General features: G+C 53.9%; 2 protein-coding genes across 6 annotated transcripts; both read left to right on the top strand.

Moving 5' to 3' along the window:
• Nucleotides 1-1,388: 1,388 nt before the first annotated feature.
• S100A1 (S100 calcium binding protein A1) lies at nucleotides 1,389-8,647 on the top strand. Of its 2 annotated transcripts, none has more exons than XM_078850431.1 (3): nucleotides 1,389-1,475; nucleotides 7,608-7,758; nucleotides 8,378-8,647. In XM_078850431.1, exons 2-3 carry the CDS (start codon nucleotides 7,618-7,620, stop codon nucleotides 8,519-8,521), a joined length of 285 nt encoding a protein of 94 aa, XP_078706557.1. In that variant the 5' UTR covers nucleotides 1,389-1,475; nucleotides 7,608-7,617; the 3' UTR covers nucleotides 8,522-8,647. The 2 variants fall into 2 exon arrangements, with proteins under 2 accessions (XP_078706557.1, XP_078706558.1); XM_078850432.1 differs by lacking the exon at nucleotides 1,389-1,475 and adding an exon at nucleotides 6,674-6,705.
• A 3,896-nt stretch (nucleotides 8,648-12,543) lies between these two features.
• CHTOP (chromatin target of PRMT1) lies at nucleotides 12,544-23,477 on the top strand. 4 transcript variants are annotated; one of them, XM_078850436.1, is made up of 7 exons: nucleotides 12,544-12,694; nucleotides 14,148-14,229; nucleotides 15,762-15,915; nucleotides 19,323-19,509; nucleotides 19,639-19,776; nucleotides 20,579-20,612; nucleotides 22,116-23,477. In XM_078850436.1, exons 2-7 carry the CDS (start codon nucleotides 14,165-14,167, stop codon nucleotides 22,246-22,248), a joined length of 711 nt encoding a protein of 236 aa, XP_078706562.1. In that variant the 5' UTR covers nucleotides 12,544-12,694; nucleotides 14,148-14,164; the 3' UTR covers nucleotides 22,249-23,477. The 4 variants fall into 4 exon arrangements, with proteins under 4 accessions (XP_078706562.1, XP_078706563.1, XP_078706561.1 ...); XM_078850437.1 differs by having other exon boundaries at nucleotides 20,553-20,612; nucleotides 22,116-22,194; XM_078850435.1 differs by lacking the exon at nucleotides 20,579-20,612 and having other exon boundaries at nucleotides 19,326-19,509.

The raw sequence follows: 23,477 nt of genomic DNA, 5'->3' as shown, positions 1-23,477 counted from the left end.
TGCACACAAGGGGGTGGGGCAGGCCATGGGGGGCTTTTGGTGGGCATCAGATCTGGCCCCTTGTGTCTCTGCAGTTAAGCCCATTTCTGTGTGTGTTGTGATAGGGTCCCCCTTGCCAGGCACTGACCAGTCTGCATACAGGGAATTTCGCCCCTCCAATGCCAGGGCATAGGTCCTCTCCCATTCTTCCCCAGCTCCATCCAGCCGCTAAAGGCCGGGACCGCTGTGAACTCGCTGCATCAGAGACAGGTGTGGGGTAAGCCCAGGACGTGGAAGCAAGAACCTCCTAAGTTCTAATCCTCACCTGGAAATCCTCCATGGCCGAGGGCGAGTCATTTGACCAGCTAGTGCCTCGGTTTCCCCATCTGTAAAATAATAATAACAGGACGGAACTTTAATTAGTTGGCATCTGGAAGTTCAAACCACTGTGTTACAATAATCCTCTGCCCCATCAGGTGAAAGGGTTCAGACAAACAGTACAGTACTATCACCTGTCAAGGGGGGGGAACAGGCACAGAGAGAGGACGTGACGCCTCCTAAGTCACACAAGGAGTCTGTGGCAGAGCTGGCATTAGAACCCAGAGCTCCCAGCATTCCTTCCCAGGATCAGGAAGGGAACCCAGGAGTCCTGGCTCCCAGTCCTGCGCTTTAACTGCTGGACCTGCCCCCTCTCTGCTTTACTGCGCTAAGCCGAGCCTTCCAGCCATTCCAGCTTGGGTGCATTAACCACTGAGCGGGTAACAGCCTTCATAGGGTAACGCCTGAGTGTCCACCCCCAGCACCCAGCCGGCCGCCAGACACCCCACACCTGGCCTGGGCTCTCCCCTCCTGCATCCTGCCCCCCAGGGCCAGACAGTCGTAACTCTGAGGTTCAGAGGTTCTGGGAGGGTTCCAGTCTCTGGCACCAGCTGGGCCCTGCCAGGGAATTTCCTCCTGCGGTTCCCGGCCTAGCAAAGACGTCAATGCCCCGTATCTGGTTCCCTTTCCAGGGCCGGATTCTCAGCTGCATTAGTCCCGCGAGCCAGGGAGCCGGGCAGTCTGGGCCTGAGACATCAGCAGGGCTGGGGGCATTGGGGTGCTGGGCTGGGGGGGCCCAAGAGAGAGATTCTCCTACATGGGGCTGCCCCTGGAACTCCAAGCTCCTGGGCTGCCTCCAGCCCTGCGCCATGCATTGGAGCCGGGCGCCAGGCCGGGAGCGGGACACAGAGCGAGCGTTTTCTATCACGAAGCAGAACGGCTCGGGCTCGCAGGGGTGCCAGCGGGCAGCAGAGCCTGCCAGCCACTCAGAGAAAGCAGCTGTTGGTGCAGGCTGAGCCAGATCCCCCCCCCCAGCTCTGTCCAGCTGCCAGTTCCCCTTCTTAGGACATGGGCTGGGACGCGAGGGCGGTGGGAAGGGGGCCGGGGGCCCGCGGCATTCAGGCTTAGGGCACGCCGCAGGCAGGGTCACTCCGGCAGCAGCCTGCTCCCACCCACTAGTAAGTGGCAAACTACGACTCCCAGGCAAACGGGCTGGGGGGGACGCTCAGGCCCGTGGGGTTTGTGGCAGGACGGGCAGGGGCATAATCCTGCTCTCGCTCGCCAGGGGGTGACTGGAGCCAGTGGACTTATGGGGGGTGAGCACAGAGGGGACTAGGGGGCAAGCGGGGGGCTCAGCTAACTGACGGGAACTGGAGGAGGCAGGCCGGTGGTGTTAGCTGGTGGGGCTGGAGGGCTGATGATTTCCGTGGGCTGGGGGTGCTGCCCCGTGTGTCCATGAGCCAGGGACCCACGGAGCTGGCGTGGGGCAGGGCCCACGAAGCGTTCGGGGCACTCCTGCTCCTGCTTCCATGTGTGGCAAAGCCCTTGCAGGCGCCGATGGGAGCAGGACTATGGCCCCATTTCGGGGGGGAATGGGAGCTGGTGGGTGGCAGGGCCAGGTATGAGTCGGGGGGCAGGGCTGGCAGGAGGGGGCGCTTGCAAATGGGGTGAGAGGAGGGTCGAGGGGGCTGTGCTTGCAGCATGGGGAGAAAGAGAGATCCCCCTGCTTTTGTTCCCCTTGAGCCCCAGAGCTTTGGGTTGGGAGGGTGGAATGGGTCTGCCAGGGAGAACGGCCCCTGGAGTATGACCCCCCGCCCCCCGCTGCCCACCCTCCCTGGCCCTGCCCTGGGGTATGACCACCCCCAGTCCCTAGTGTACCCTCTGGCTGCCATAGCCAGCACCCCCTGCACTGAGGGGGCCTCGTCTCTGGGGGGGGGGCATTCCCAGGGGCAGTTCCCACCCCCCTCCGCTCCCTCTCCTTTGCCCGGGGCCAGTCTCCAAAGGGCCTGAGACCGAGCTTGGGTTTTGCTGACTTCATTCAAGCCACAGACTCAGGGGATACCCCCCATACCCTCTGCCCCCCAGCTCGGATGGCTGCAGCTGCCTCCCTCCCGCCCGGAGGGTGCGGTTCCCCCCGCACCCCCGCAGCCGCCCCGCCCCTGCCCACACCAGGAGCTGCACCAGCCAAGTGGGCAAGTGGAAAAGCAGCCCAGTGAATGAGCTCTGTGTCAGGCTGCAAACTGCTCCCCTGCCCCCTGCCCCAGCCCCAGCGGGAGGGGGAAGCCAGGCCGGTCTGGCCCCACAGCAGGGCCCAGCTGCCCTGGCCAGGGGACTTCCCAGCTCAGATGTGTGGGGAATGAGGGGCTCCATCCTGCCTGGCGCTGAGGGGGGATCTGCTCTGTGCCTCACCCCTATGGTACAGGACACCCAGATGGGGGGCAGCACCCCAGCCGGAGTCCCTGCGCAGGATCCCAGCCACAGGCTCAGGGAGTGGGCTCAATCCTGCACCTCCCAGCCTGGGGACTTGTCTTTAGACCCCTTTGGGTAACGTGCGTGGCCCAGCGAAATGCCAGCCGCCTGCTCCTGCCCCGTCTGGCCATGCCGCACCCCAGACAGGGCAGGGAGAGGGAGGGTGGGGGGTTCCTGGGGCTGTCAGTCCAGATTGGGTCTGGGGGAGGGGGAACAGAGGCGGAAACTGGGGGAGTCAGGTGGGGGACATATCGGTCCCATCTCCTGTTAGAGCCAGAGCCCAGGCACAGCCCAGCAGCCCCTCCTGCCCCCCTGCCATGGGGATCTGGACTTTAACATGTACCCCGCCAGGCAGAGGGGGCTGGAGTCTCCAGACAGACAGCAGGCGTCTCCTACTCCCAGAAACCTGCTTCAGGTTTCCCGGAGCTGCCCGTCCCCGTGGCGTCGGAGCTGGTGCCTCACAGCTACAGGCGGGAGGCCGCCGGGGACGATGACGTACGTGGCGGGGCCAGGTTGTTGGTTTTTTAAAAGGTGCAACTAAACATTGTCCCCGTTTGGGCTGCTTTGCTCCTCTGCTTCAACCCGAAGCTTTGTGAGGCAGGGGCCATGCCCCCGCTCTGCCCCCGGCCCAGCCGGGCCTCGGGTCTGTGCACCCGTGCCCTCCCCTGCTCAGCTGTGTGTCAGAGTCTCTCTGAGGAGATTCTAAAGGAGATTCTCCCTTTGTTCCAGTGGCAGCGGCCTAGCCTCACGGGGCAGGAGGGCGCGAGCTCTGACTTGGCTGTCACTGCGGCGTTCTCAGGCACCGCTGGGGTGCCGGGAGGTTTGGACGTTGGCTTGTGCTGCGGGGTCCCAGAGCACTGTACAGGGAGGCCGGGGGGTGCCGTGGTGCCACGGGGTTGAGCGGGGTCTAAAGAGCCGTGACCGCGAGCCAAGTAGATTAGACAGAAGCGCTGCAGCCGGCTGCGAGATGCGGCCACCTCTGCAGCGGAACGCAGGGGCGGTGCTGGCCGGGAGGAAGCACGCCGTGTGTGACCGAGCCCGCAGGTGGGGAGCCAGGATATGATGAGCTCCCAAATTAGTGTCTGCATTGGAATTCAGGCCAGCCAGCCGGTTTCCACCCGGGCTCTTGTGCAACAGAGCCACGGGCTCAGGGCCTCCGGTGAATGTCTCATGGGAAACAACAGCATCTCCTGCCGCACACGCCCCCAGCGCCACGCGCCGGGTCAGCACTGACTGCCCGGGGAGAGCGCCCCCATGGGACCCCCCCCACCCCACTCCCTGCCGCACAGCGCCCCCTAGCGCCAAGCCGGGTCAGCACTGACTGCCCGGGGAGAGCGCCCCCTATGGGACCCCCCCACCCCACTCCCTGCCTCACAGCGCCCCCTATGGGACCCCCCCACCCCACTCCCTGTCGCACAGCGCCCCCTATGGGACCCCCCCCACCCCACTCCCTGCCGCACAGCGCCCCCTAGCACCAAGCCGGGTCAGCACTGACTGCCAGGGGAGAGCAGGTCTCCCTCCTGGGCTCTGTATTTGCAGCAAAGGGAGAGAGGGGGATCCCCTGCTCTTGCTGCTCTCGACCTCCAGAGCTTTGGGCTAGGAGGGTGGAACTGGCTCCCCAAGGGATGAGGGCCCCTGGGGTATGAGCCCCCGCTCCCAGCAACCCTGCCTCTGAGCATGAGATCAGGTATGGGGGCAGCCCCCCGGGGTATTAGGGCTTGGGGCTCACTCTATAGGTGGGTCTGAGGGCAACCAGGGGGCCACCCCGAGCCGGAGCAGCATGACAACCACTTCCCCCGGCAACACCCTTGTGCCCACCCGGCCGGCATTTATCACAGGCTCCGTGTCTGTAACAGGAGCTGCGCCGAGCCCACTCTAGCAGCTGAGCGCCGGGCCAGGAATCTGGTTTCCTGGCTCTGCTGTTACCGCAGCAACCTTTCAAGCAGGGATTTTTTAATTTGACAAGGGGCCTTTATATAGACATGCAGCACTAGGCCGAGGGGGGCTTGGGCCCGTTACCCGATAGGGCCCCCCCGCCGCGCCATGCTGGCTCCCATTGTCCAGCAGGAGCCGCCAGGAGACATCCGATAGCCGGGGCCTTATCAGCACCGGGGGCAGCGTGAAAGCAGCAGGATGGGTTACAGGCGTCTGAGCCACCGCGGCTGGCACCGGTTCAGGATAAAATCTACCAGAGTGTTCCATTGCACCAAGCCACGGTACTGGAGTAACACTCGGACAAAGTACCGGAGTAACAGTGCTGGGCCGCCTGGCGCAGTGACCCCACAAATACAGTAGTAATGCTGAGCCAAGGTACTGGAGTAACACTCGGACAAAGCACCGGAGTAACAGTGCTGGGCCGCCTGGCGCAATCACCCCACGAATACAGTAGTAATGCCGAGCCAAGGTACTGGAGTAACACTCGGACAAAGTACTGGAGTAACAGTGCTGGGCCCTCTGGCGCAGTGGCCCCACAAATACAGTAGTAATGCTGAGCCAAGGTTCTGGAGTAACACTCGGACAAAGTACCGGAGTAACAGTGCTGGGCCGCCTGGCGCAGTGACCCCACGAATACAGTAGTAATGCCGAGCCAAGGTACTGGAGTAACACTCGGACAAAGTACCGGAGTAACAGTGCTGGGCCGCCTGGTGCAATGGCCCCACACTGTAGTAATGCCGAGCCACGGTACTGGAGTAACACTCGGACAAAGTACCGGAGTAACAGTGCTGGGCCGCCTGGTGCAATGGCCCCACACTGTAGTAATGCCGAGCCACGGTACTGGAGTAACACTCAGACAAAGTACCGGAGTAACAGTACTGGGCCGCTTGGCGCAATCACCCCACGAATACAGTAGTAATGCCGAGCCAAGGTACTGGAGTAACACTGATGTGCTGGCTGCAGTAATGACCCCAAATACCGTCACAACCCCAGTCTGCTGCAGACCCCAGCCTGCTGCCGTCCAGGTTCCCCAGTACTGGAGAACCGTTGAGCTGGCCCCAACAGCTGGGGGTTCGAGCTAGACAAATGCAGGCTGGAAATCTGGTGCTGCTCATTAACGTTGAGGGTCCATTAGCCAATGGGAGAATTTGCCAAGGGCCGGGGGGATTTTCCATCAGTGGCCATCTTTGGGGTGTTTTCCTGGGGGCTCTGCTCTGGTTCCAGCAGGAACGAAGGCAGGGAAATCCTCCGGCCTGGGCTGCAAGGAGGTTGGACAAGAGTGCAGGGTCTCTTCGGGCCTGGGAATCTGGGCAGCTGCCACTTCGATCCCAGGGCGATGGTGGAGGAGAGAGGCCTGTTCCTGCAGAGCCAGCAGGGCTCCTGGGGTTGAGGCCCCGCTTTGAGGAATGGGGTCAGTGGGATCGACGCAGTTGCCTGCGCCCCTCACAGCTGTTAAATGGCCCCAGACCGCTGAGGGGCTGCTCACGGATTAGCCCCATGGAGCCCCCCTTGCCCCTTAGTTGGCCCTGGTGGCGGGAGGGGGGTGCGCCTTCAGCGTCAGATGTTGAATGATTTGTGCCCCCGTGGATTGTCTTCTCTTCCGAGGCACGCGTGTGTCGTCTTCTGAGCCCGACTGAAAACTCGAGCCCCCGCGTAGGCGCCTCTGGGAGGGGCTGAGACGAGGCGGAGCACGTGTGCCCATGCAGGGAGAGGCGTGAGCCACACGTCGCTCCATGTGCGTGTGTGGGTGTGCGCACGCGTGTTACCGGCTGTGCAGCACCTAACACGGACAAAGCTCCCCTGCTACAAGCGGGCCCCTCCGCTGTCTCTGTCCCTTTAAATCAGGGGAGCACTGGACCAGCATCACCAGCCGGGCAGCCCAGTCTCTGGTATCAGATCCTCCTGGAGGGAGGGGGGCTTTGCTCTTATTTAAAGTCACTGACCAGCCAACTCAGGCTCACTCTGCAAGAGCGCTGAGCCAGCCGGCTGTGCAGGGGAGCTCAGGTGAGCCCAGGGGCCGGACGGCTGTATGGGGAGGGGGGGAGCCCAGGTGAGCCCAGAGGCAGGTGGCTGTACAGGGGGGAGTCCAGGTGAGCCCTGGGGCCGGGCGGCTGTTCAGGTGCGGCCCAGGTGAGCCCGAGGCCAGGTGGCTCTACAGGAGTGAAGGGCTACGGCCAGTGATTCCCCACGGAGCTGTCACCCCTGCTGTGATCTGCCCCCCTTTGCTCTGGTTGGGTCAGGGCTTTGCAAGTGGGGCCCGCAGCTGTCTGCCAGCTCTGGACACAGCCAGGCAGGTGGAGACCAATAGCTCTGGGTCAGAGCTTGCTTTGTGCAGGAGGTGGGGACAGGGGCAGCCAGGAGTGGAGGGGGCTCCGAACCTGTTTGTGACACGGGTGCCGTCTGACCCCTCAGCTCCACAAGGCCCCTGGACAGGAAGGCCCCACCTGGGCAGCTGCCACTGCTGCCCCAAAAGTTTCCCTGGGGGTCTGGCGGGCTGCATGGCCAGATCCTGCCCTGCCCCCCACGGGCCCCGTTCCTCCTTCCCCGGCACCTCGTGTTGGCCTTTCCACCACAACAAACCCTGTGGCAAGAGAACGGGGCTGACACCCACGCGGTGTGGGGCACGGGGTCTCCTGGCCCAGTCCCGGCTCGTGGCTCTTTGGTTCCCGGCAGGTAGGGGCGCCCGTCCCCAGAACTGCAGCCACTACTCGGCCCCCACGTTGGCAGCCTCCGTGAAGAGAGCAGGGGCTGGCTGGGGCCCACAGGCTGCTCTCCCCACCCGTGGGTCCCTCCAGGCATGCTGGCAGGGAGGGGCTGGGCCCCTGCTCCTTGGTAGCCCTTCCCCAGCCCCCCATCCGTGCCACCCAGACCCTGGGCTCCTCAGCCCTTCGAGGTGCTTCTTGCAGAGCCGGCACGATGGCGTCTGAGCTGGAGCGCGCCATGGAGGGGCTGATCGCCGTCTTCCACAACTACTCGGGCAAGGAGGGCGACAAGCACAAGCTGAGCAAGAAGGAGCTGAAGGAGCTGCTGCAGAAGGAGCTGGGCTGCTTCCTAGAGGTTGGCAGTGAGAGGGAGGGAGCAGGCAGGCCTAGGGGACTGCCCCAGGCACTGGGTGCCCTTGCCATTCCAGCACAGGGACCACATGATGGCCTCTCCCCTGGGCCATCACTCCCCCGCGGGCGCTGGCCTCCCCTCTCGTGGGTGGTCGCCAGGGGCCGAGCAGGGATTTGAGACGGCAGAGCCATGCCAGGGCCCGGGACAGGACTGTTGCTCCCCCGGGCATGGGCCGGAGAAGGTTCCCACATGCCAGGCGCTGGGCTCCCAGCCCCTCCCAGGCTGACGGGTCTCTCTGGTATGAAGTTTCCCAACATTCCTCTCGAAAGTCCCTGGCTCATAATTGCTTCTCCTCCCCCACTGCAGCTCTAAGCCTTCCCCTCCCCGCTGACCCCTGCCCTCTCCTCCCCCAAACTAGGGCCTCTCCCATCCAGGGCCAGGCGGATAGCCCATGCCTCCAGCTTCCCAATCCTTCTCTCTGGCTTGTCCTGAGCACAGGACAGGGGCCTCTCACTGGGGATCCCCCCAGCCACCTGGGCCCCTTTCCCCTCCCATAGGAGCAACCCCCCTCCCTGAGCCCCACGTGCTAACCCTGCCTGCCCTGGGGGTGTTTCTGCTGCAGACCCAGAAGGACGCGGGCACCGTGGATGGCATCATGCAGGACCTGGATGAGAACGGTGACGGGGAGGTGGATTTCAAGGAGTACGTGGTGCTGGTGGCCGCTCTCACCGTGGCCTGCAACGCCTTCTTCTGGGAGGACACCTGAGCGGGGAGCCCGCACCTCCTGGAGTCCCCTAGAGCCACACCCCACACTCCACCCCCGTTTTGAGCCAGCCGCCGGCATCCCCTCTAACCAGCTAGACAGAGCTACTCATTAAAGGCACCAAACCCGCCCCAGTGTCCTGCCCCTTCCTCTGAGCCTGGGAGTGATGCTGAGCAGCATGGGGAGGGGAACACTGCTGCAGTGGGGCAGGGGGAGTTTTGTGGTGAGGGGGACACTGCTGCAGTGGGGGTGGGGGGGAACTCCTGGTCCCAAGGTCGACATTATCCCTGGTGTTAGAAAAGGGTGGAGGCCATGCCCTGGCCCGTGGGGCTGGGCTCAGGGCCCTCAGCCTCGGGATTCCCTGCAGGGCATGAGCCATCCATTTCCAGGACAGTGCCAGGTGAAGGAGAGTCGCCCCTCCGGTCACCCCAGCCACCAGTGAGACCACACACACACACCCCGCCGCACTCTCCACACCCCTCCCCACTGCTCTCTGCACCGGGCCTCTCAGACCCTCCTCCTCTGACCCATAAGCCAAGCAACCATCCCCCTCCCCAGGCCTTGTTCCTTCACCTGCCCCTGCCTCAGTGCTGGGAGCACAGGCCCTAAGCTCTGGTGTAACCCAAGTGCCTCAGCCGGGATCACTGCAGAGGCAAGTTTGGCCCTTTCTCTTCCCACGTTCATGCCCATTCGTAGCTGGCACCACATGGCCGGCACCATGTGGCACCAGGCGGGACCCCCGCCCGAAGCAGGCCGGTCTCTGCAGGAAAGGGAGGCGGGAGCCTCTTGGGAGGGAAATGGGGACACAAGGGGGATGGCTGGGAAAGGGGGCAGGAGAAGCGTGGGTGACTGGACAGCCTCCTGCTGGGGTGGTAGGAAATTCACAAACACAGTGCTGCACCCATTTCCCAGGGGGAAGAACCCGTTCTTAGCTCCTTTCCCAAGGGCCGGGTGCGGCCAGGAGCCCAGTAAACAGCCTCCTCTGACTGGTACCCGCTGTTCCGCTGCGTGGCACACAGTGCAGGGAGTGCCACCTTGTGGGCCTAGCAGGGCTGACACTGAGCATGATGGACGGACAGCTCCAAAGCCGCCCACCCGTTCTGTGGATTTGACACTTCTCTGGGACGGTGCCAAAGCACTTTGCAAACTAGATACCGGTGCTGCTGAACTGCAACCACCTCTGGGGTGCAGGGTGATCATCTGGGCACAACAGTCAGGAACAGAGGGGGAGAGTCTACACAAGAATAAGGCGGGGGGCAGGAATCTTTAGGAAAAATGCCCTGGCATCATTAATGTCTGTGCAAAGCTGACAGGAGCTCAGCATTGACAAGCTCGTCAGAGGCAACCAAACTGCACAGAGATTGATGTGTCTGCGAGCAGAAAGCAAAAGGACTGGAGAGAATCGGGTGGGATTTGAACCTGTGAGCCCAAAGAATCTGATGCTGAGCTCTGGCACCCCCCGTTCTTGGCAGCAGGTTCTCATCTTCCCTTCCCAGCCTTTGCAAAAGAGAAGCTCGAAGCCTGTGATGCAGAAAACGGCATTGAACTCCTAGCAGCAGATAATAAACTGATCCATCACAGCCCCAGAGACAAACCCACCCCATTTTAAGGGAACACATGTACTCGGTGGGATGTGATAGTCCTCTGACAACAATGTAAGCTAGGATTCAGAGTAACAGCCGTGTCAGTCTGTATTCGCAAAAAGAAAAGGAGTACTTGTGGCACCTTAGAGACTAACCAATTTATTTGAGCATGAGCTTTCGTGAGCTACAGCTCACTTCATCGGATGCATGCCGTGGAAACTGCAGCAGACTTTATTTATACACAGAGAATATGAAAAAATACCTCCTCCCACCCCACTGTCCTGCTGGTAATAGCTTATCTAAAGTGATCATCAGGTGGGCCATTTCCAGCACAAATCCAGGTTTTCTCACCCTCCACCCCCCCACACAAATTCACTCTCCTGCTGGTGATAGCCCATCCAAAGTGACAACTCTTTACACAATGTGCATGATAATAAAGTTGGGCCATTTCCTGCACAATTCCAGGTTCTCTCACCCACTCACCCCCCTCCCAAAAACCACACACACAAACTCACTATCCTGCTGGGATAAGCTAGGAGTAAGCTAGGAGTAAACCCACTGCAGGCACTGGAGTTACGAAGCTGAAGAATCAGGCCCACTAAGCAGGAAAGAACGCGATGATCCATTCAAGGGCTTGTTTAAAACTTCTTTTTAAATTGTTTTTCCATAGTGCAAGCGATATTAACCATGATGCCCAAGGCCGTGTTGCCAAGTAGGGTGATTTTATCATGAGCCTCCTGATATTTGGTGTTTTTCTTAAAGTCCCGGCTCCCGGAGTTAGGAGATGGCAGGATGCTCTCAGCTTTCGTTTACAGACAAAAATCCTCGGGGTTGTGGAAAAAAGCTGGAGAATGGGAATCAATGCAACCCTAAAGGCTCCAGAACCAGCAGAGAAATAGAAAGAATCTCACACTGATTCTGTTTTAAAATCTCCGCATTTTTAATCCAAGCTTGAGGTTGGCGCTAATGCTGTGTGTGTAACACAGATGACATTCTTCACCACAGCCGCTCACTTCCGCAAATACAAAGCCACAAGCACAGGAGAGGGTGCATTCTCCCAGGAGTGCACAAATCTTGATCAGAAACCGATGTGGCCACTGCAGCTGAAGGAACAGAGCGCCGGAGCACTGACGTCTGCCCACTGCAGTGCTGGTGCACATGTGGAGTAATTCAATGAGGATCAACATCCATGTGAGTAAGCCTTATTTTCTTTTTCGTAGTTGTTACCATTTTGTTGCCAGTTCCACCCCCTTGGCAGGCCCAGAATGGTAAATGGGCTGGTGCCTTTGCAAGTTCAGACTGTTTCCTGATGATTGGCATCTCATGCACCACATTCAAAGCCTTCATTTTAAATAAACCCACGTTGTTTTGGAGAAAACCTGCAAACCGTGAACGGAGTGTAACTGATGCATCGACCTGTGCCTGCGTTTGCAGACAGCCTAAGCCAGTAGCTCTGAGAGAGGTCAGCTGTCCAGTTGACACAGAAGCACAATGAGGGGTTTGTGTCAATGCTGCTAGCTGGTTTGCTGCTGAGCTGAGTAGGCTGGAGGAATTTCACATTAGACAGATCTGTACAATCAGCTGGACTTATTTTGGTGTCACGAGCGGGCAGTGCTTGGGCCAAGGACTTCCAACCCCTGAGCCGGGTAGGGTGAAGGGCCACAATCATCCGTCTGATAGATAACACACAGGAAGTGCAGGCTTCATCCACTCAGCGTGCTAATTACCCAGCCCTGGGGGATCCCCTTCTGGGAGCCCGAGGGGGAGTTCAGTCCCTGAGGCCTCTGCTGATGGTCGCTCTCACCTGGGGTTGGGTCTGAACATGGCCCTAGAGCGAGATCCTAACCCGGCCCCCAACCCTGGAACGGCTGCGGGGGCATGGCCAGACCTGCCACTGAGCCGGCTGCAGAGGCATTTCTCGCAGCCCGCTGCCCACCCTGCAGGGCAACTGCTGCGGCCAGGTGACCCCGGCCAGAGCAGGGGGACCCCCCTACCCAGCTGCTTCCAGAGGGGCCACACCCCACGGCTCCCACAGCTGGGCTCCCCCCACCCAGCCCAGGCCCCACACCCGCCTCGGGGCCCACAATCCCTGACCCCCCCTTCCAGCCCAGGGTACCCCCCCAGCTGCACTGGGGCCCTGCCCTCTGCCCCAAGTGCCCCCTATATCCCACCCTGCCCCCCCCTCCTGGGGCCCTCAGGCCCCCCCCTCAGATCCAAGGCTCCGCCCACGAGGCCCCGCCCACTGCCCCAAGCCCCGCCCTCCCAACGGCCCCTCCCGAAAAGGGAGTGGTCACGTGGCGCAGCCCCCTCCCCGGGGGCGGGAAAGAGCGGGAGCGATCACGGGGTACACGGCCGCGCCAGGGGCGAGCGGGGTCACGTGGGCGCGTTCTCGCGGCTGCGCAAAACGCGGCGGCCGGTGGCCATTTTCCCCGGCTCGGCGCGCGGGGGGAGTAGGGAAGGAAGCGGCGGCCATTTTGTTTTCGGCGCTCGAGAGCGAGTGCGGCGGGAGCGGGCGGAGGGGACGGAGCCCCACGGAGCCAGCCCCACCCCCGCCCCGCAGCCCCGCCCGGAGTCCTGGCGACCGTCTGCTTCGGTGACAGAGGGGCCGCGGCGGGCAGGGGGGGCTGGGCTGGGCTGAGGGGCGGGGGCCGGGCAGCCGGGGGCTGTGATCACCGTGTGGGGCCCGGCACGGCCCAGCGTCGCGGCTCCGGCTGGGGCCCCTGCCGTGCCTCGCCCCTGGTCTGAGAGCCCGGGGTGACCAGCCCAGCAGACCCCCCCCCAACCACTCCCGCCCCCCACGCTCGGGGCCAGCGGCCTTCCCGCCCTGCGAGCCAGGCGTGGGGCTGAGAACCGGGGCTGGCCTAGGCCAGGCCTCCCTGCCCCGGTGGTGCCCTGCGGGGGGGCTCCGCGGCTCGGGCTGGGCTTCCAGCCTGGGGGCTGTGGCTGGGAATCCAGCCCAGGCGCGGAGCCGAAGGGCGGGCCCACAGTCACACCTCCCTTGGGGGCCACAACCTTCCCCGGGCTTTGGGCCCTGCGCGGGCGATGGTTCAGACAGCACGGGCGGGGGGGGGGGGGTGAGATGCCAGCTTTGGGGCTCCCCTGAGCCCTGGGAGGGGGGTTTTCCGGTTGGGACCCATGTTGGGCTCTTTGTGAACTGCCTGTGTGGGGACCTCGGTGTCTGAGCGCATCCCAATCAATCCCAGATGGAAGTAACTGCCCCGCTGCTCTCCGAGAAAAAGCCCTGGCCAGACAGGCTGTGGAAATAAGCCGTGTTTCTGACGGCTCGTGTAATTCGGATGCAGGGTGGAAAGGGGCCCAGGACTGCTCCTATAAAAAGCAGAAACGCTGAATGAGGTTATAATGTGTTTGGTCTGCAGTTGTGGGGCATAGCCTCCTTCTCTGGGCCATCAGCCTCGTGCAGGGGCTGCTTGCAGAGAGAGGAGCATTGGCATAATTGGCCTGAGTCTGACAACTGATGCCTCAGTTCCCACTTGGATAGAGGAACTATTGCATCCAGAGCCTTAATGCCTAGTGTGTCAGAAACTGAATCCAGAATCAGAAAGATTAGTTCCTACTGCTCTCCTGCTTAGAAAATCATAACCTCATTTCAGAGTAACAGCCGTGTTAGTCTGTATTCGCAAAAAGAAAAGGAGGACTTGTGGCACCTTAGAGACTAACCCATTTCACTTCATCGGATGCAATGAGCTTATAACCTCATTGAAACCAGCCAGTTAGAAATGATAAGAGCTTCACCAGGCTGTTAATGGCATACATAGGTGAGATCTTCACTGAAAGTGGAGTTTAATGTTTCTGTGGCGTTAGTCTGACACACAGTTGAGAGATGAGATTGCTTAACTCACTAGTTTATTGAAACTTACCTTTTAGGACATTTCGCGATGCCATGAAATGTCCTGCTAGCGCAATCACATCACTGATTTACGTGTTTCTTGGCTGTTTCCACACACACAAGTTTGGCCTGGAAAATCTAACCAAATAATTTCATGGGCCCAGTTCTTCTTACTAAATCTGTCTATTGTTAATTTCAGACGATCGTGATCTGAAGATGGCTGCACAGTCAGCGCCGAAGGTTGTGCTAAAGAGCACCACCAAGATGTCTCTGAACGAGCGGTGAGGAAGTCAACAGCAACTTCAGCTCATAAGAAATTTTTACTTAATTATCACTGTGTCCAGTGTCCAAAACCAACGTGGTTTCTGCCCTGTTTTAACCTAACTAAAAAAAGGCAGGTGGCTATGCACCTCTGTCTTAAGCCGCAACAAATGTGGTACACAAGGTTAAAAGGGCAATTATTCTGGAGGATTTTGTCAGTAGCTGTTAATATTAAACTCTATGAGACGTAAATGTGGTGGGATGTCTTATAAAAAAAAGAGAGAAACCTCGCACCCTCCCTTTTTCTTCCACGTTTTTACATTTTATATAGTTGACACTGCAGCATGGTAGCATGTTACCGAAGCTGCAGAAGGCTTGCTGCTTTGTCCAAGGTAGACACACGCATGTGGTCTGGCCTGTAAGAGGCACGCGGCAGGCCACCAAACCAGCCCAAAGGCTCTATAACAATGTTCTTGGGCCTTGTAAGAGACAAATGCTTTGCTTCATCTCCATCGCTTTCCTTTCTTGGCACTGCTCTTTTTTTCCTCTCTTAAAGAGCCTTCTGCTCTGTCATGCCATTAAGCTTTTGCAAATCTTTATTGATGAACTAACAGTGAAGCTTCTGATCATATTTCACTTTCTCACTAACTCACTCTCAGATTAAATGTTAATATCATTAAGCCAAGGAGAAATTAAGCCATTTATATGCAGTCCCTATTCCAGTGTGCGCTGCAGTGAGCAGTAATCTTAGCCAATGCTTGCGGTTCATGGCTGGGCAGGCAGGCAGATAGTTAGGTACGGTACAGGAGAGTTACCTGCCTTTTAATTTTGTTAGTTCCAGCCAGACTGCATTGAGCACTTCGTGATGCTTAATTTCACTGTCATATGTAGCTATTAGGATACTGCAGAAACTGATTACTGGTGAGGAAGCTTACATTCCTGGTGGTATGTTCATGCCACATAATTTTTAAAGGCAGAAAAATCCCTAATACACCAAAGAAATTCCCAAATGCCAAAGAAATTGTAGGCTAAACGAATGCACTCATATGGTGCACCTCTTTTGGTGATAGAACAGTCCTCCTTATAAGTATTATGCCAGACCCTTGATTTTCTGTTGTCAGAGTGACACAAGTCTCATAAATATGCTTACTGCCCTCAAACTATTAAACAGTTTTCCCCCCTAAACTATCTGTCTTGGCTTTTACAGTCAGATTTCAGTTTGCTTTCGTGTTTCTTTGTAATGTCTTCTCCTGTCTCTCATGGCCATTTCTGCTTGTTGCTTGTTTTTCATAACTTCTTCCACCTTTAAAAGCAATAACTTAAAACTTTATCACTTTTGAATTAATATGTTGCACTTATCGAAATCTGCATTTCCTATTCTAGCACGTTTGTGGAAAACGAGGAATACATAACTCGCATATGACATGATCTAAGTGTACCACTTTTTACATAAAGTTCATGGGATCTGGAGCTCCAGTCTTGAGAGCCATGAAATGCCATAAATGTTTGTAATAAAACTTTATTTAAACACCCGTTTTGTTCGACCTTGAAGCTTTACTAATATGCTGAAGAACAAACAGCCGATGCCAGTGAATATTCGGGCTACCATGCAGCAGCAGCAGCAACTGGCCAGTGCCAGAAACAGAAGACTGGCCCAGCAGATGGAGAATAGACCTTCTGTTCAGGCTGCCTTGAAGCTTAAGCAGGTGAGAGAAAGTGTCTTATTCCACTGCAGACAGTTGGTGATGCCTGTCAGCAGCTGGTGGCTTTTCAGGATATGAGAATTTTTCAAGATGTCACTTGAAAGTAAGAGCTGAGAATGTTTGGAGGGACTTCAAGAGAATTTCAGATTGTCACTGCAGATAAGCAATGCTTTATATTTATAGCCTGTTAATACTGCTTAGTTCAGTTAGTCAGTCGTGTCTTCTGTTGGTTGTTTGTTTAAATCTCCTCCTTTGCTGTTTTTCCAGAAGAGAGAACAACCTGAAATTTCACAGCTTTTTCCCTCTCCCCCACATAAATGGTCTGATTCCAGTTTTCTGGATCTGCTGAATTCTTAATGCCTTAATCTAGCTGCTGTTGTGTTGCAACATGCTAGCTCTTGTTCCCTGTTCGTGTTTTTTTTGTTTTTTGAGGGGGCGTTGTGCCTGTTGTTTTTTTTCTTGTTTTATGCTATTGCCAGCAGTTGTCTGAACAAGAACTACACGAATTAAAACTGAGTTCTTGGTTTCTCATAAATTCTTGCTAAGGTAATAAGAATCTTACTGTTCCGGTTATCCACATAGACTGACCAGAGCCATATGCTATTGAACAGCCCAAAAGTTGGCTTCCATTTGAATGTCCAGTGTGGAACAGCAGATCTGAGAAAGGTGTATTCATATTGAGTTGTACATCACATTTAAAAACAGTGTCTGTGCATTGCTTTGTGCTCAGTGAATGGGGTCTGCTGGATGTGAGCCGTTGTCACTTTGGATGGGCTAGCACCAGCAGGAGAGTGCATTTGTGTGGGGGGGTGGAGGGTGAGAAAACCTGGATTTGTGCTGGAAATGGCCCACCTGTTGATCACTTTAGATAAGCTATTACCAGCAGGACAGTGGGGTGGGAGGAGGTATTGTTTCATGATTTCTGTGTGTATATAAAGTCTGCTGCAGTTTCCACGGTAAACATCTGATGAAGTGAGCTGTAGCTCACGAAAGCTCATGCTCAAATAAATTGGTTAGTCTCTAAGGTGCCACAAGTACTCCTTTTCTTTTTGCGAATACAGACTAACACGGCTGTTCCTCTGAAACTTGTTAAGATAGTGATTAGAGTATGGTGCCCAAGAGGCAATTAGCAATGTTACTGGTGCCGAAGTGCTTCTTATCAGAGTATCTTGAACTGTAAAGAATGTACCGTGTTGTATAACCGTCTGTTAGAGCAGAGAAAGACTTGAAGAGATTCTCTTGAAATTTGTATACATACGATGCATGGAAATAATTAAAGCATGGGTCTGGAGGGTCCTGCTACACTGCTTTGTGCTAGCTTTAAATAGCAGTTCTGCATGACTCGAATACAGTAGTCATTAAATATAATCCCAGACACCTTTGGGCACTCTAGGAGAGAACTGTGGAACGTTCCTATTTGAGTGGCTTTGTCACATAACTGCAATCTTTATCTTGTGCTGGAGTTTGGTGTTTGTTCTTTCATGAAAGGAATGTAACTGCATTGCACTCAGAGGCCAGGAGCCTACTGTCCCTAAAATCAGAACCCGGTACTAGTAAGAGAAACTTTCTGTCTGGAGCTTCTAAACAAAAGCTATATGTGAATAATTCATGATTTCCATAGAAAGGGTTTTTAGTATAATTTCATAAGAGCTTCACTAGTGATATAAAAGGATAGGCCAGTCTCATTTTATAAAGTACACTGTCCCCTTTGTTTGCTGAGTCAGTGAGTGGCTGAGTCTGTGAGGAAAATACAGACCCTCTCGCTTTACTTCACTGGCACCTGTTTCGCTTTACTTCACTGGCACCTGTTTCACTTTTTCATTGGAACCATTTACACACATGTACCCACACGCTATATTTTAGGATTAAACACTGTTATGGATCTTGCTGAGCTGTTTAAGAACAAAATGTATGTTGAGTTTGAGGTTCAGGTTGGAACTTCTGATGGAAAAGAAGTTGGGGCACAGCTCCTTCTCAGTCAGCATAGGTTACGGTGGTCCAAAGCCACCTGTAGAGTCCTAGAGCACAGCATGCCTCTAATGCCCTCTCTTGTGTTGAGGAACTTGGGCTGCATGGAGGAGCATTATGGAAATGTATATAAGTAAATCTAGTGTGGAGGTTCATCCAGCAGATCAAGTGGAACATTGCATGCTAGGACTGGTAGCCTATATGGGTAGCTTTTTGGATGACAGCTACAATGTGTTCCTCTGGGAAAACGTGGAGACTCTAGTGTAGTTTAGTAGTGTTAGGGTGCTCTTCAGCAGTCATCACCAATTGACTTTGGAAGGTCTGTTCACTGGTATGTAGGGGAAGTGGGACTGTTCCTCTGGAGGAGCATCTTGTGCAGAATATTAGGGTCTTGTGCGCAATTAGGGAGGCCATGCAGTCACAGCTATGAACTTTCAAACTCAGCACCCACGCTGCTTCGCTCAGGACAGCACCATTTCCCCTAATGCATGACCATCCCTTCCTGTGTTTCACCAAGTGCGAACCATTGTGCTTCAGTGTCCTATTCCAATGCAGACAGTACAAGGGGCAGGTTTGGCTGTGCAGGGTAAAGGGTTTGGTGTTGTAGACCTGTTGTGGTTCATCTAAAACTGTGAAATGCCTGAAATCTTATGATTGTACTCAAAGACAGCTGGTATGTAACATCATTCTAGACTCTGGCCACTCTCCAGAGAAGTTGGGCCAAAGCAGCTTTAAAATTTGTTATACCATACATTTGGTTCTTTGTGTCTAATGCAAACAAATCCCCAAATTAAGGCTGAAATATATTGGGCTGTGTGGTATAAACTGGGTCTAAGTGTTTCCTTAACTGCCTTGAACTGAGTTATTGGTCATTTGAGAGGAGAAAACAATCCTGGTCTTAACTCTTGGCTCTTGTGGTTTTTAGATTGAAGCTTAATGCAGTTGTTTTGGAGAGGGTGAATATTCCTGTTTGTTCTAGCTTATAAAGACAAATATGGAAGGGTTTAGTCTCTGTGGATGTCTGGGGAAATCTAGACATAAGATTTTTCCAGTGAGATCACTGGATCTGAAACTTTAGGCATATAATTATCAGAGGGTGAGTGCAAAGGTCTCCTGGTTGTAGACTATCTAACTTTTTCTCTAGGAGTTTGCATCAGGCTCATCACTAGTGCCTGAGCACCTTTCTCAAATAGAAAGCTGCAGCCCACCTTGGGGATTAGATGTCTATTTCACTTCCTAGCTGGGCTTACACTTGACAGACTGTCCCTCTCTAGACAAGATCTTTCTTGAGACCTAAATACTTTGCAGTGGATCTTGGGCCCTGTATAGATTCTGCTCCCTCTTTTTCTGGTGGAGGTATCTGCTTCCGTCTATGCCAGTTGCATGATAAGTCCCTGATAGCTACATGACTTTCCTGTTTTTAAAAAAAACTTTCATTCCAGAAGAGCTTAAAGCAGCGCCTGGGTAAAAGTAACATCCAGGCACGATTAGGCCGGCCAGCAGGACCCCTGGCTCGTGGAGCTGTTGGAGGACGAGGGCTACCTATGGGTCAGAGAGGTTTGCCACGAGGAGCCATGCGTGGTGGACGTGGAGCGAGGGCGTTGCTGAGAGGAGGCATTCCCCTCAGAGGTGAGTATATTGTTAATATGGGAAATAAAATATCCTCGGGGGTGGATATTCAGTGACTTCTTGCTAAGTTTGACAGCTAGCTTCTTGTTTTGATTACCTGCTTGACTTTTTTTCCTCACCCTATTAAAGGTCAGAGTTTACTTCGTGGAGGACGTGGTATATCCCCTAGGATGGGCCTGAGAAGAGGTGGCGTTAGAGGTCGTGGTGGACCTGGGAGAGGTGGTCTAGGCAGAGGAGCCATGGGTCGTGGAGGAATTGGTGGCAGAGGTTAGTGTGCTGACATTTGGGAAGGCATGAGGGCATTATTTAGAGAAGAACCTAAAGCAGCCTTTAACTTTCACCTTCTTGGTTAAAATATAATGTATATAAGCACTTGCGAAGTAGAATCTCCTCTATAAAGATACACTTGTTTGATAATATGCTGTACACTGGATACAAACACATTCTATTTTCATTTTCTGAATTGTTGGTTTTAGCAGCATTTGTGCTGAAAGGCAAGATCCTAGTTGGTGTCCCTGCTTCCCAGAGGGTTCTGGATAGTGGTGGTGAAACTGACCAGAGTCTTGTCAGTGTCACTCTCCTGCTAGGTGAGGCTTTGAGTAGTGGCAAAGGCTCTTTCTGAACATCTGACTCTGCATTGTTTAACTTTCCAGGTGGGAATGAACTGTAACCTTCACAACCATATGGTGCTAGAAACACATTCCTTAAACAAAAGTCTAAGTTATGCAGAAACAGGGGGATTAGCCCTCCAACCTTTACAGGGAAGCTTTCTACTTGCTGCTTAAGTGGCGTTTTTTCAGGCCCTGGTTTTATTAGTTCATTGGGAGTTTGAAAGGGAATCTGTTTCTTAGATACTCGGTTCTTTTCATAGTGCAAAGTATTAAATTACGACAGTCCCCAAATGGGATTGGCACTAGAACAAATGTAGGTTGCAATCGCAACTGACCTAGTGGAATCATTAATGCCCAAACCAGGGAATTCTCAAATGGGACATCACAGCAACCAGAGCTCACTGAGCCACATTCTGTGGCTTTTTATTTTAGCAAAAGGCCCATTGATTTCTTTGCAGCACCTGTGTTCCTAGATGCTGTGGCAAATGGCAGGTAAGAACCTACAACTTCCTTGCTTTTGTGAATTAATATTGGAGATTAAACATTATTTCCTAGTCTTCCTGGTAAAATGACATTAATTCAGTCATAGTGGACTGCCAAAACAGGTCCGTCAGAACTAGATTGACACCGAATATAAATTTGGTGGGATAGATCTAGAGCAAGCTTATTCCTAATTGTTAATGGCATTGCTGCTTTTTCTAAAGCTTGGTAGGAGGGTGGTGGGGAATAAACGCTAATTATACTTGGCTAGTAACTGTCTAATGCATCAAGGCACTAATGTATGTTAGGGATTAATGCCAGGCTAAAATGGTACCAAGCAATGTAAAGTGTACCATAAGGCTACCTTATGGACCCTGCCTTTGATGCTGATGGGCATGCACAGCCCAATACAAGACTGCGACTTCAAAAGCCATCTCAGTCAGTGGAGTCTTCACTACTTTTAAAAGTAGACAGTAAACAAAGTACCTACACTGTATGGGCTGCCACTGTCTCCTGGATGACTCGGGCTCATTAGTGCTTTGATATGTAACAGGTATACAAAAAATAGTCCCCACCAACTGTTGGGTCGTCTTAGGCTCAGCTGCAAAAACATTCTTGGTTAAGTCTTGCTCAGTAATTCTAGATTACTGATGTTGCAGTAGCCGGGTTGTGTCAACACTAGATTATTTATACTTATTAAACAGGAAGTTTTCCCCTTTAAACGTGACAAATAGTTTGTAACTTGCCCACAAGTAGGAAGTCATTAGTTCTCATACTACGTAAAGTAGACATGTATTTAGAGTGCAGTAAACATATGTGGTGCCTTACAAAACGGGTTTAAAGAAAGGTCTCCCCTCCCAAGAGTTCAGTGTGATTTAGATAAACTTGCTGATAGCTCAGAGAGACATGAGAGGCTCTATGAGAAGGAGACCCATGAAAATAGGTTTAAAGGGGGAAAAGAGGGTGCTTGTCACACTGGAGGAAAGAAAATATCCCATGCCCAGGGGTGGGGGTAGCGTGGGAGGTATTAGGATATGGAAGAGTATAATGAGCAGCTGAGGTTGCAGGGTGAACTGAGAGCAGAGATACTTGGGGGAGACAGTTCTCCAGAGATTTGAACAGACACTTGATGCACAAGAAGAGAGACAACCAGGGGAGTGACTTCACCGAGGGGCTGATCTGGTCAGTAGCAGAAGCGGCACCGTTGGCCTCCAGCCTGTCTCCACCTTGCATGTGGCTCTCCTACGTACCACGTAGAGCACAATGTGTCACTCGGTGGTCTCTACACTGAGCATTGTTATGGACCTGAGTGGCTGCTTCAGGGGCCTGCCCACCCAACTGTGTTGCCTTTCCTAGGTAGTATGGGGTGGCTGAGTTGAGGGCACACAGGCTGCTGTAGCTAAACTCTTACTAGTGGGATAAGATCAGATCCTTAATATGTTTGTTGCTCTCTCTGTCTGAGTCTGGTGGTGCATTTCAGTGTAGTACATAACTGTAATCTCGTTTCACTGTAAGGTCGTGGCATGGCAGGCCGGGGAAGAGGGGGCTTTGGTGGTCGTGGCAGAGGCAGAGGACGAGGAAGAGGGTCTGCACGTCCTGCATTGACCAAGGAACAACTGGACAACCAATTAGATGCTTACATGTCTAAAACAAAAGGACACCTCGATGCTGAGCTGGATGCTTACATGGCTCAGACAGATCCAGAAACTAATGACTGATGGTCCTTCTGATAGACTCTCATTGAAGTTAATGTGTATGTCAATGCCCATAAGCTAAAAATGGCAAAACCTGATTCATGCTGGAAGGACCTGCAGGAACAGGGGCGGCCCTGTTCTACCAAGAGATCAGATTTTAGTGTGTTCCTCTTACATTTTGATACTATATGTTGTATGAAACCTTTTTTGGATTGTTTTTTTATAATTTTTCCTAACTACTCTGAACATGAATGTGACAGACGAGCTGCAGATACAGCCCCTGACATCAGTGCTGGTGTGTGCTCGGCACGCCAGCCCAGCTGCGATGGCACACTACGTTCCTTTGGGCTTATGAAGGGGAAAAGTTGCATGTATGCCACAATCTGTGCTGCTTTAGGCGAAGTGCTCGTTGGTGCTGAATACAAGCTATGGGATCACATGGTTATATGTGCCTATTACTCTTAATGGTTTGTTTCAGGATAGGAGTTGATCCCATAGTGTAGCTAAAGGGTAAATATCTACGTTTGCAGTTTTATTGTTGCAATAACCTCATTTGAAGTAAACATAGCAAAACATCTCCCTCCAGGACTGCCTGCCTAATCAATCAAATTCAGGTTAAGGAAGATAGTGCTTCTCTATTGTAGACATGTCAATCTTTTATTTTGTACCAAAAGTTCATCCCCACTGGTTGCTAGCATTCTAACAGTAGTACAGAGAGGATATTCTAGGTTAAAGGCTGTTTTTCTGATAAAATTTGAATTTCATTTGTATCATGTTTGAAGGGATGGCACTAATGGCTTCTGTGTACCAAAATCTAGAAAAAGAACGAGCTTTTGTTTTCAGGATCTTGAAACAAGCACATTAATGACGTCTGTGAAAGAAAATCATGGGTAGAATAGTCTCTCCAAAATAGTGGGTCCAAAATTGGTTTTATCAACAAGTGCTGTTACCTTTCAGTGTAACCAAAACTGAATTTTCAATCCAGACCAACTTTGGTGACGTCTGTGGCGCATTTAACCTAGGTTGGCTTTAGAAGTTGAGAAGGGGTTTGCTTCTCTCTCCCCTCCCCCCACCCCGGAAGATTTAAGTTCAACCATCCTGTGAACTGTTCCAGTTTCAATGGAATCTTGTATTTCTTGTTCGTTGTGACAAAGGAGAAACAATTATAAAAACAATATGTGGA

The sequence above is a fragment of the Lepidochelys kempii genome, chromosome 24, assembly GCF_965140285.1.
Source record: "Lepidochelys kempii isolate rLepKem1 chromosome 24, rLepKem1.hap1, whole genome shotgun sequence".
Classification (NCBI taxonomy): domain Eukaryota; kingdom Metazoa; phylum Chordata; order Testudines; family Cheloniidae; genus Lepidochelys; species Lepidochelys kempii.
This window is presented reverse-complemented; position numbering and strand designations above follow the sequence as displayed.

Excerpts from the sequence above, each read along its gene's own strand:
- CHTOP (XM_078850434.1), top strand. The coding sequence starts at position 14,165 with ATGGCTGCACAGTCAGCGCCGAAGGTTGTGCTAAAGAGCACCACCAAG. Across the intron at positions 19,510-19,638 it reads AGGAGGCATTCCCCTCAGAG|GTCAGAGTTTACTTCGTGGA; the intron begins GTGAGTATATTG and ends ACCCTATTAAAG. Across the intron at positions 19,777-22,115 it reads TGGAGGAATTGGTGGCAGAG|GTCGTGGCATGGCAGGCCGG; the intron begins GTTAGTGTGCTG and ends TTTCACTGTAAG.
- S100A1 (XM_078850431.1), top strand. The coding sequence starts at position 7,618 with ATGGCGTCTGAGCTGGAGCGCGCCATGGAGGGGCTGATCGCCGTCTTC. Across the intron at positions 7,759-8,377 it reads AGCTGGGCTGCTTCCTAGAG|ACCCAGAAGGACGCGGGCAC; the intron begins GTTGGCAGTGAG and ends TTTCTGCTGCAG.